At 42.3% G+C, this 12,579-nt stretch overlaps 1 protein-coding gene across 1 annotated transcript; it reads left to right on the top strand.

The window, feature by feature from the left end:
- Positions 1-456: 456 nt before the first annotated feature.
- MMP10 (matrix metallopeptidase 10) lies at positions 457-8,490 on the top strand. The gene is made up of 10 exons (XM_003780801.1): positions 457-558; positions 1,637-1,881; positions 1,973-2,121; positions 2,539-2,664; positions 4,066-4,230; positions 4,417-4,561; positions 5,310-5,443; positions 6,462-6,621; positions 7,279-7,382; positions 8,390-8,490. The coding sequence occupies exons 1-10, from the start codon at positions 457-459 to the stop codon at positions 8,488-8,490; spliced, it is 1,431 nt and encodes a 476-aa protein (XP_003780849.1).
- Positions 8,491-12,579: the final 4,089 nt, after the last annotated feature.

Here is a 12,579-nt window from a genome sequence, read left to right as displayed (position 1 = left end):
TTAGACCATAATTATACTTGGAATTTCATTAATCTACTTATTCCCTACCTGCTTATAATTGTGTGCAAAATATAGTCTTTTGAAAGGAAAATTGTGCTGATTTTAAAATGTCTAAATATTTGGCATTTTACCAGGCTTTTCTGAGCTCTCTTGGTAAATACACAGTCATGAATTATGAAGCCAATTCTTTTTACTATTTACACAAAAACTACTTCCTGGAAATTAATCATTCCTTTCAGTTGAGAAGGTTGAGGGAAATTATTGATATAAGCTGAATTTTCTTTACATTAAATGGTGGTGACCATTCCTGCTGTCATTCAGATTTAAAACACACACACACATGAATCATGCTGTTGGTGATCTAAGTTTTGCTTCCCTATAAAGGGAGGTCTCTAGAGAGCAGAGCTAGAAGCCAGTGGAGAGAGAAGGCAGTTTCCTGAGATAAAGACTCTAAAAATGAAGCATCTGGCCATCCTTGTGCTGTGGTGTCTGCCATTCTGCTCAGCTTATACCTTGAAGAGGGCTGCAAAGGAGGACGCCAGCATGGGTCTTGTCCAGGTAATTACTATTGCAGCCACTGGCCAGTTATAGTGGGGGAACAAGGGTGTCGACTTGGTCTTCCAATATGAAGCAGGAAGAAGTGATCAGAAGTCATTTGGTGGGAATAATGTAGCATCACAGACTATTAAAGTGTCAGAGGTTGGCTGGTTGTGGTGGCTCACACCTGTAATCCTACCACTCTCGGGTACCGAGGAGGGAGGATTGTTTGAGCTCAAGAGTTGGAGACCAGCCTGAGCAAAAGCAAGACCTTGTCTTTACTAAAAATAGAAAAGGTAGCCAGGCATTGTGGTGGGCGTCTGTAGTACCTGCTACTCGGGAGGCTAAGGCAGGAAGATCATTTGAACCCGGGAGTTTGAGGTTGCTGTGAGTTATGATGATGCCACGGCACTCAGCCTAGCAACAGAGTGAGATTCTGTCGCCCCCTCCCCCAAAAAAGTATTGGAGGCATAAATTCTCTTCATTTTAACAGAGAATGAAAGGCACAGGCAGGGGATATAACTACTCGAGGTTAAAAAAAAAATAGTAGCATTAACTTTGGGGCTAAATGAAAAGAACAGATGAAAAATACATGAAACTTCTCTAGCTTTACAATACAATTTCTTTAGTTGACATAATTGGGGAGGGAGAACATGCTAAGTTCGATCTTCAAACAATGTCGGGTGCTAATATTTATATTGTTACTTGTCAGTTTGGGACAAAAGAATTTATCCCACTTTAGTCTTCAACCAGGCCTGAACAATGGTAAGTGGGAAAAGTTAAACATATCTGCCCAAAGTAGTGACACAATTATGGTAAAGGATAATTCCTTAAGAAAGAAAGAAAGACAGACAGACAGACAACATGCTAAACCTGAATTTTCAACTCTAAATTCCTTACTTGACTAGCAAATTAAATTGCAAAAAAGTCTAAAATTTGTATGAAGACAGAGTAATCAAGTCTTCATGAAAAATCAAATTAAATGTGATGCCTACTTTTGTTTAAAAGAAACCAGAGAAAATTAATGTAGATGTAAAGTTTGACTAAATGGCTAAAAATCGTTAAAATGAACTAAAAATTATACTTATTATTCCATTAGAAATATCTAGAAAACTACTATAGTCTCACAAAAGAAGTAAGACAGTTTTTCAGAAGAAGAGACAGTGACTCTCTTGTTGGAAAAATCCAAGAAATGCAGAAGTTCCTTGGGTTGGAGGTGACGGGGAAGCTGGACTCCAGCACCCTGGAGGTGATGCACAAGCCCAGGTGTGGCGTCCCCGATGTCAGGCACTTCAGCACCTTTCCCGGCATGCCGAAGTGGAGGAAAACCCACCTGACTTACAGGTAACGAGTCCAGAGAGTTTCCACCCGAGACTGAAATTGTGTAAGCTGTGTCATTGGAGGAAATACTATCTTCTTTAATTTTTCTCACAAGGATTGTGAATTATACACCAGATTTGCCAAGAGACGCTGTTGATTCTGCCATTGAAAGAGCTCTGAAAGTCTGGGAGGAGGTGACTCCACTCACATTCTCCAGGGTGTATGAAGGAGAGGCGGACATAATGATTTCTTTCGCAGTTGGAGGTAAAAAAAATAGCACATCTCATTATCTGGTGTTTTAATTTATTCAGGCCACCATAACAAAACACCTTAGACTGGGTGGTTTACAAACAACAGAAAGTTATCGCTGATAATTTTGGAGGTGAGAGCTTGTTCCTCATGGATGGCACCTTTTGTATCTACTATCTTCATGTGGGACAAGGGGCCAGGAGGCGCCCAAGCCTCTTCTACAAGGGCACTAATCCCATTCGCCAGGCCAGAGGCCGCATGGCCCAACCCCCTCCTAGAGGCCCCACCTCTTAACACTGTCACATTAGGTATTAAGTTTCAACAGATGCATCTGGGGGTAATACCAACCTTCAACATCTGGTTTTGTCTTATTGAAAAGTGCAAAAAGAAATTCCAAATACTTATATTTCCATTAATTTTTTTGCCTGTCAGAACATGGAGACTTTTTGTCTTTCGATGGACCAGGAGAGAGTTTGGCTCACGCCTATCCACCTGGTCCTGGGGTTTATGGTGATGTTCACTTTGATGATGACGAGAAATGGACGGAGGATGCCTCAGGTAGGTCATAAACCTCTCCGGACGATTCCAGGAATGATGTCCAGCCCTATCCAGGAATAATTGGATTATCCAGAATAAACAGTAAATGGAATGTGCTAGTAACTGACACTTTTTCTTATTTGAGTAGTAAACAGAAGTACTCTTCACTTTAGTCATTACTGATGAATTTTATTTAAAACATTCTAAATTTTTGTCTTTGCCCTGACCAAGCAAAATTATAGTAAGTACCCTCCAATCTTATGTCCACAATTCAAAGTCCTGTGAAGGGTTGGGGATCAGCATAATTCATGTTTTTCATCACTTCAGCCATAGCTGATTAGGGTCAATGAATTCCACTCAATCACTGCCAACTCTAAAATTTTCCCTTGGGTTTCTTCCTTGCTTCTCATTTGCCTTCCTCCTTGTTAAAAGTAGCGGCGAAGAGAATATTTCAGGAAAGTAAAAAAAATTGTTAGGCCATCTGTTTAAATAAGCATGCCACTGCTATTATCTTGGGAGTGTAGTTTTTTGGGGGTTTTTTTGTTTTCTTTTTTTTTTTGGAATTGTTTTGAAGGCCTTCACGGAATTGAAACAGGGGCTAAAATTAACTGCATGGTGTTTTCTCTTTTTCCAGTGGCTTGTGAGGTTTGGAAGCCCACTGTCGAAACAGTCACTATTTCTGAGATCAACTTGGGTCTTTCCTGTAAATGAGAAGCCTGTTGATATTTTACAGAGTACAAAGCTGAAGTTTGTGCTACATAAAATGATCTAGTTTTAATTAAACAACTATTCTTTTCTGCCTAATTGCTTGGAGCCTTGGTCAAAAAGTTTCTACTACTAAATTAAACAAAACTCTTTTTATAATATAAAGAAAAGCTGAATCCAGCTGTGTCTGTGCTGCAGAAAACTGTTATTGGGCTTGTTTCTGTTTTAAACGGAAGTTTGTACATATGCAATGGGAACTTACTACTGGGAAGATTTTTGGCAATCAAAAATTATTTTATGATAATACAGAGAAAGGAGAAGACATCAGCCTAAGTCCCCAGAGGAAATTACCAGAGTTTTGTTGCATAAGAGTTTGGGAATAACGTAACTATTCTATGATTAACTTGAACTGAGGTTGCAACTGTGCATATTACTAAATTTGAACAATGACTTTTTATTTTTAGACAATGAAGAGTTATATTTATCCTTTGGAAACAACACTTATCATTATGAATATAGAAACAGTGACCTAGTTTTCCTGATCAAGGACAGGACTAGGGATATGGTGAAAAGCTGTCTTAAAGCTTAAAAACACACGAATTTCTATGAGGCATAGAATATGCCCACCAATAAACCAATTCACAAATAAGGATAAGACACTGTGATTCACGAAACAAATAGCTGTTAGATTCTGAACATTTATGGTCTTTCTAACAGGGACCAATTTATTCCTGGTTGCTGCTCATGAACTTGGCCACTCCCTGGGTCTCTTCCACTCGGCCAACACTGAAGCGCTGATGTACCCAGTCTACAACTCACTCACAGACCTGGCCCGGTTCCGCCTTTCTCAAGACGATGTGGACGGCATTCAGTCCCTCTATGGTGAGCAACGCTGGAAAAATTCGGCATTGTAGCCTTTGCAAGGCTGGTCGGCAGGAAAGCCTTAAGGTGCTACGTGGAACATTTGTAATTTAGCACAAAGGACCTTGAGAGCGATCGGAAAGCATATACGTTCCCGGACACAGCCCACCTCCCTGACGTTTGCATCCCCGAATCTGTTTCCTTTAGGACCTCCCCCTGCCTCCTCTGATGACACCCCGGTGCCCACGGAATCTGTCCCTCCGCAACCTGAGACACCAGCCATGTGTGATCCCGCTTTGTCCTTCGACGCAGTCAGTACCCTGAGGGGAGAAGTCTTGTTCTTTAAAGACAGGTCAGAACAGAAAATGGTATTTTTCTTTTGGTCTCCAATGCTTAGAATGAAAAACAAACACTTCACAGTGATTTTTAAATAAACTATTTCCTCTGCATTTTGAAATCATTCAGATCTGGATCATGTTGCATTTTAACCTCTCCTTAGAACTGACCAGATCATTTTACTAAGGATGATTCTTAATCGCTAGAGTGTCAGTTTGATGAATTGAATACAGAGGGTTTTGTCTGTTTTGTTCATTTTTGCACTATGATAAATCATGGAACTTCAAAAAGCACTGGTGAGTCTTCAGAAGCAGGGTAATATCTTTACCTTTGCTAACAAATGCCATCACTTAAATTAATTAATTTTAGAAAAAGTGATATACATATGCTTATGGTACAATTTTCAAACAGTACAAAAGATAAAGAGTTAAAAATATCTCTCATGTCTGACCTGTACCACCAGGGCTACAATTTCCTTTGTTTCTTTGCAAAGACATTCTAATGACATATGAACATAAGTACATGTAATATTTTTAAAAGATATTATTGGGCACATAATATGCATTGTTTATAGACTTATAGAATGGAGCCAAGCTAAATAATTGTGTTGGACTGGTCACAATTCCTGGCATAGATTTCATTACTTGGGAATCACCTGCAGGAGGACAGTTCAAGTAGCACTGATTAAAAGAAAGGAACCCATATTACTTTTTTCACCTATCCAAAGGAGAAAGACAATTGCAAATAATTTTTCTGGATTACAGATATTTCTGGCGCAGGACCCACTGGAACGTCAGACCTGAGTTTCATCTGATTTCTGCATTTTGGCCCTCTCTGCCATCGGACTTGGACGCAGCATATGAAGATCGTAGGAAGGATACTGTTTTCATTTTTAAAGGTAAGTACTATACAAGAACTTTTAAAACAGAATAAATCTTACGGCCAAAATGTCATTGACATGAGTTTTCTCCATTACATTAAATTTTAGATGGTTTATTATTGTAAGACCTATGCCAGTACCTAAAGAAGATGTACTTGGTATATGAAGAACATTCTAAGCATTATTTTAAAGCATTTCATGAGGGTAGAGGTGACATCTCATATTCATGAATAAAAAATTCAATAGAGCAAAAATGTCAATTTATTTATAGATTCAAGGGATTTTCAATTCAAATGGCAAAAGATTTTTTATGGAACATGAGAAATTAGCCCCCTAATTTATATGGAAAAGCAAAGGCAAAGAGTAGCTGGGACATGCTCAGTGAATAATAAGAGGAGCAAAGCCGGGCATTGTGAAGCACAGTAAAACACTGCAGTGTCAGCGTGGGGATAGATAAATTAACTAACAGAGCTACTCAAACCAATGAGAAGCTCCCTGTATATTAAAACAAAAAAGTTCCAGGAACCATTTTTCTTTTACTTATCCGGAATCCACCACTTTCTTCTCCCTGTGTTCCCAACACACAGACAACATGTGACGTGGAGCAAGAGGAGCCAGAAGATGGGAGTATCTGGGGTGGGGAAGAACGTATGAGCTCCTATGTGAGATTCCTAAACTGCCATGTCTTCAATCTGTTTTATCAGCAATAAGATTTCTGAGTTTCTGTTGCTTTTTCTGTCAGCTTTGTCAATATATATTTCTGGGAACTTGCCAATTTTGTCTGTTTTCAAATCGATCAGCACAAAGTTTTCAGAGTATTATTTTGTTACCATTTGAATTATTGCTTATTCATCCATCCATTCATTATTCATTCCCCACTCATTTGGGGAATTTTTATTAAAGACCTCTTGTGAACTGAGCATTAAGTTTGGGGTAGGAAGTAAAACCAAGATTTCTTTACCATAATGATGCGCCATAATCATTTCTAAAACCAATGGCTTCACTCAGAATCTCTTGGGCTAATTTTCTTCAATAGGAAATCGGTTCTGGGCAGTCAGAGGAAATGAGGTACAAGCCGGTTACCCAAGAAGTATCCATATTCTGGGTTTTCCTCCAACCATAAGGAAAATTGATGCTGCTGTTTCTGATAAGGAAAAGAAGAAAACCTACTTCTTTGTGGAGGACAAATACTGGAGGTGAGATGCAGCAGGAGTGACTTGGCCAGTGTGGAGCTTAATTAGGGCAGTTACTTTCTTTCTATGAGGATGTCCCTTACTTCCACCCTCCACTTCCAACTTTCTGACCCTTCAGAAGACAGCTTGTGGTTGTTCAGCTTCCCGTATACACAGGCCATTTATCCAGACACCAAAAGACATCAGGAGCGGCCAGCTGGGTCCAAATCACATTCATTTCTCTTGCCATGGCCAGTCCCCATGGGGCTGCATGAGCAAGTGCACCTCTGCAGGACACAGGCTGTGGAGACAAGGTCTTCAGGGTCCTAGTGCTAGAGAGAACCGGAGGTTGGTTGTTCACCAAATGATTTGACTCTTTCTACATCTTATGTGTATATAGTACCTTCATGTGGGTTCCATGGCTTACAAAAGTGACCTCTCACATGTGTATGGAACCTTTCTGGGATGATGGCATGATGTCCCCATTTCTGGGGAAGAAATATTGTTTTATGTGCTAAGCTTGTAAGCCCAGGAAAGTCACATATTATTGTACTCCTAAAAATGTTTAACTCCTCTTCACACAACTTGAAAAGTTTCTATCGGATTCCACACTGGAAAATCACATCCTTCTGTTGGGTGTAATATCACCTCCACACAGTGCTGAGCTGTATTTCTTTCCAGATTCGATGAAAATAGCCAGGCCATGGAGCAAGACTTCCCCAGACTAATAGCTGAGGACTTCCCAGGAGTTGAACCCAAGGTTGATGCTGCATTACAGGCATTCGGTAAGAGGACCCTTGTTCATGGCCAATGGGGGCCCTTCTGGGCAGTTTATGCTTTCAAAATGAAGTAGAGAATTGAAGGAGTTTTCAAATCATTCAGTCTTATATTCTTTTTCCTAACTCCTGAAAATTTTTACTTTCCAATTTATGCAAATTGTGTTTGCATTTTGTTTTTCTTAGATAACTTCCATGTCTCTGTTTTATACCTGTGCAGAAAATCTAAGAATATGTCCTCACGATGAGGCCATTATTTTCCAGGTCACTCTGTTGGTACAAAAATACAACCAGTGTGAGGCGGGGTGTCATTCTCCTCTGTCACATCCCGCGCTCCCTCTTCTCTCATCCCCTCCCCATAGGCCTTGTCTGGGCTTCTGTCACAGTCTGTAATTGGCTACTTTATTCATTTGTAAATAAATGGTATCCTCCCATATCCTCAAAATAGACAAACTTTGACTGCTGGTGATGGCCTGAGGGGAGAGCAAAGCGTGTGCCTGCTTACAGAGAGAAGTTCAGAGCCAGCTTTCAGGCTCCTGAGGCCGCCAGGCTGGCTGCTAAAATGACTTGACCACATGTGTGCAAAGCAGGCCATGGGCCTCGGGTGTGTTTACCATCGGTCTGATTCTCTTGGGTCCACTCTTCCTTCCAGACTGTGCATTAGGACCTAGGTGGGGGAGAAGAGCTTGGGAAAAATAGACAAGCGGCAGGACAATTCAGAGGCGGTACAATCTAACGTGTTAGAGCACTGGCTGTGAGTCTGACAGATGAGATACAGTTCTCCCTCCCTCACAGAGGTGCAAATGTGGAGAATGAAAACCCCTCCTGATTTCCAGTTTTGTCCTCATTGATAGCCACATGGGATGAAGTGTGAGAAAGGTCTCCGCTCAGCTCCTGGTACAGAGCAGGCACTGATCAAATGTGCCCATTATTAGCTTGTTTTTATTTTTAAGTTGCACGTGTTGCCAGATGATTTATTGGGAGTGTCTCATCATGTTCCTCATCTATATTTACAGGATTTTTCTATTTCTTCAGTGGATCGTCACAGTTTGAGTTTGACCCCAACGCCAGGACGGTGACACACGTACTAAAGAGTAACAGCTGGTTACATTGTTAGGTGAGAGTGAAGACAGACACTGGCATTTCAAATGAACTTAACAATTACTCACCTTTTTATTATGAGTCAAAATGGTTAATTATCCCTGCATCTGCTGTGGCTAAACACGAGCCTTGCAAACATCTTCCTGTGTCATGGGGCATTTGTCTGGAATACGCCACCTGCTTTGAATAGAACTGAGAATACGTGCCACAGACAAGAGGATGGATTTCTAGGGGTGTTTTTGTCAATTATTTAATAAACATTTCTTTATTTTGGCCTGTTCCTTGCTTTTGAGACCAATACATGTTCAATAACTGACCACACTGGGGACTGAGCATTTGACAGCCTCTCTGCCAGTAGGTGGAGTAAGTCCATGCGCCCTGTGGATGGGCCACATGGCCGTCCCCTACCCTCTCCTATTCTCTGTACCCACCGGGTCTTTTGCCAATGGCTGTCCACTATCCCATCCTCATTGCCACTTGTCGGCCCGGGCTGGCCACCCCTGGCCAGTTTATTGTCTGGCCCAGGACCGCTGTGTTAAGAACAATTGCTCTTAAGTGCCTGAGGGCTATTTGCCTTAGGAAGAGAGAGAGAGAGAAACAGTCTTTGAGGGAGAGAAACAGTTCTAGTAAGAAAGTCAATCTTAGCAGTCTTCTGGGAGAGACGCCGGGCAGACGCCGGGCAGACGCCCTGCGGGCGGGAGAAGGGAAAGAGTCAGAGTGAGTGGTCCGTGAAAGCATGCGGCTCCCCGACTGCCTTCTCCTGCAGCTTCTTTTAGACGTGATCTCATGGCTCCTTGCACCCCAGGGGTAGAGACTGCCAAGCACTGACGCTCTCGTCTCCGAGCTCTCATGTTAGGAGACCCGAATCCCTTCCCCATGCCCTGATCACCAAGGTGTCATAGTACCCAGCTGTTACAGGTGTTTCTTATCATTCTCGCCTCTCCTTCTCACGAGCTATATGGTCTGCTACAGTCTTTATTTTCACCTCATAGATGATGTAAGTGTTTCTTACACACCTAAGAAGTAAAGAGGTAGGTCAAGAGTTACTCTGTAGTACTGGTTCTGAACCAGACTAAGGAATAGAATTCTTAAAGTGTTGAGCCTGAGAAGTCGGCATGTCATCCAACGGGCTTCATAATTGTTTAGGTCAGGAAACAGAACTCATTTGTCGTTTAGCATCTTGTGTTATACACCGAATCTTTCTTCAGTAGTGTTCCCTGCCTGCCCTAGACATCAAATTCCTTATGGCGTCCTCACCCTCTCAGTAGAATATTCTCTAGTTGCCATTCGGTACCTGGCAGCTCCCGGGTGTGCACAGGCCAGTGGCATGGCAAATGTATCACCACCAAAGTGTGCCTCACACCATACCAGGCACACGGTGGGACCTTGTTCTTTCTTTTATGGACTCGCTGGAATGCCAAGGCCTGTCACATGCAAAGTACAGAAGAGTGAGGAAAACACATGAAGCCCAACCTCATGAGTTCTGTGTGGCAGGAGACAAATCAAACAAAAGAACAAAAATTAATACGTAACCACACGTTATGTGCAGAGGGAGAAATAACAAAATGGTAGGGCTTGGTTATCAGAGAAAGTCTCTCGGGGACAATGATGAAAAGAGAAAAGCATCTAAAGCCACTTGGCCAAGGCAATGGACGGGGAGAGCAGAGAGACCATTCCAAGAAAAGAAAATGCAAACTGGTGTTGAGGCCCAGTGGTGGAACAAATCTCGGCATGTTTAAGGAACTAAAAGAAGCTGGGTAGCTGATTAGAGTGCTGGGGTAGAGAAGGAACGAGAGGATAAGCCGAATCAGATCAGTGGGCCTTTCAGGTGTATTGAAGAGCCGCATTTTGTTTTTGTGCACTGCGAGTTTGTTGAAAGAGAAGATTACCGCTCTTCTGTTACTTTCAGAGAAGTGACACCATCTGGTCTATATTTTGAATAATTGTTCTAGCTGGAAGTAATGGGAACAAAGCAATGATGGAAGTTGGCATGTAGGTCAAGGGCTATTATAGATGACAGGGAACCCTCAGGGAGGGGGAGGATGAAAAAGATAACTTGATTTAGGATAGATGAGGGCTGTCCGGAAAGTATCCAGCCACTGTCAATCAGCTTTTCCACAGTCTATGGCTGGTTACTTTCCAGACAGCCCTCATATTTTGACATCACTCAAATTTACTGATGGACTAAATAAACAGTTCTGAGGGGAATGAGGTGTTAAGAATAGCTCCTGCTCATGCCTGTAATACCAGAACTTTAGGAGGAGGACGACGATTGTGAGAGGCCGGGAGTTTGAGACCTGCCTGGGCAATATCATGAGACCCCGTGTCTACAAAAAGGAAAAAAGAGAGTAGCTCCTAGATTTCTGGCTTGAACACTTTTTGGATGGCGGCAGCTTCAACAGAGTTAGCGAAACAAAGACTGCAAGAGATGTAATTTTGTGGGTAGTTAAAAGAGTCAGTAGGAATCTTCTCATTTTTAAAACAGAGAAATTCCCATAAGGCAACCAAGTAAAGACATTCACAGGCCATTAGATAAAATAGTGTGGAGTCAAAGCAAGGCAGATGCAACTACAGGAGTCCCGCAGCAGCCGTCATGTCGCGGAAATAGATGAGGTTACATGGGAAGATCGCAGAGACTGTTCAGCACTAAACCTTATAAAATCAACTGTCACTAAGGCCAGGCCAGGTTATGCTGTGGCAATGAGCAAACCTCAGTGGCTGGGAATTGAAAGTGCATCGGGGGTTCTACCGGGGTCTCCACTTCATGCTGAGAAGCAGGCTGACGCAGCAACCACCGCTTTGAGCTCTGCTCTTCCTCACGGCAGAGGGAACGAATGATGGTAAATCTCACACTGACTCCCAAAGCTCAGTGTGGATGCTGCAAATGGCATTCTGCCACATGCCAGAGGCCAGAAAAAATTATATTGCCTCACTAAAGCCAAAGATGGGAAAATGGTATCCTCACACATACCTGGGAGGAGGATCAGAAACATTTAGTAGAGAGTTCTTAACTATCACAAAGGACTTTTTCTTGTCAAAGGATAAATATTTTTCTATATTTTGCATATTTCACACTAGTTTTTTGAATTGGATTCCATGTAAATGACCTGAAATCCAAAAGGAAAGAAACATTAATTAGTAGAAAATTTTTTACCCTCTCATCTGGGCAACCTCATTTGCTTTGAAGCCTTCCATCTAGTCTGTGAGTCGCCCTTCACTTTTTCTAACTTCACGTATCTCAGAGACGGTAGCACATCAGCACATCAGTAGCACAGCGTTGCCCCATCCCATTAAACATTTATGGAGTAACGCCGTGTATGAATCTGTAATTTATTTCACAATCCTTCATTAGTACACATTTGGGTTTGTTTTCACTATTTTGCTTTTGAAAAAATACTGTAATTAAAATCCTTTTACATGTGTCATTTCATGGGTGTGAGCATATCTGTTGAAAACCAATTTCACTTAAGAGTTCGGTATCAGAAGAAGAACTGGAAAAGCAATTCACTGATTTTGAGATACAACGGTCATGACGATTCCGAACGCAGCAGCATGGACGGGACCTGGGGGCAGACATCTGAGCCAAGCATCCTTCAGGATGATTAGGTACAGGTTGGCTTAATAGAGAAAGCGTGTGGATTCACCAATCCTTTAGGTATGTGAAGATGGGAGAAATAGGACTCTTGTGGGTCTGTCACTCCCTCAGCATTGTGTGACCTCTCCAGACGTGTCCCTTCTTCAGTGTTCCCTGGTTCAGATCCTGCGCCACCTTCTCCTCACATCTTCGGCTCAATATCGCAGGTGCCTTTGGCGTCTTTATTTTTCCCACAGGCCACATCCCCTCAGTTGCCGTGCCTTGGGCATTCTGCCTGTGCTGTGTCCAGAGACGGTGAAATCACAAGCACAGCAGGAGAGAGGCAGAGTGGACGGGAGGGGACACATGGGGCATGTCACTCGGTCTCTCTAGTGCCCACGCCACTGCCCTCTCGGCAACTCCCTCCTTCTTCCCCACCTGTGGAAGACCACCATCCTCCAGAGAGCATTTCCCCCTTTCTTCATGGTACCTTCCCACATAAAACGAGCTTCTGACATAGACCAGAGAGTC

This window comes from Otolemur garnettii, unplaced genomic scaffold (genome assembly GCF_000181295.1).
Source record: "Otolemur garnettii isolate 467f Iridium unplaced genomic scaffold, OtoGar3 scaffold00001, whole genome shotgun sequence".
Taxonomy (NCBI): Eukaryota; Metazoa; Chordata; class Mammalia; order Primates; family Galagidae; genus Otolemur; species Otolemur garnettii.
This window is presented reverse-complemented; position numbering and strand designations above follow the sequence as displayed.

Bases quoted from the DNA above. Each gene is read 5' to 3' on its own strand.
- MMP10 (XM_003780801.1), top strand. From the start codon at position 457: ATGAAGCATCTGGCCATCCTTGTGCTGTGGTGTCTGCCATTCTGCTCA. The intron at 4,231-4,416 runs GTGAGCAACGCT...TGTTTCCTTTAG, and splicing joins CGGCATTCAGTCCCTCTATG to GACCTCCCCCTGCCTCCTCT. The intron at 6,622-7,278 runs GTGAGATGCAGC...ATTTCTTTCCAG, and splicing joins GTGGAGGACAAATACTGGAG to ATTCGATGAAAATAGCCAGG.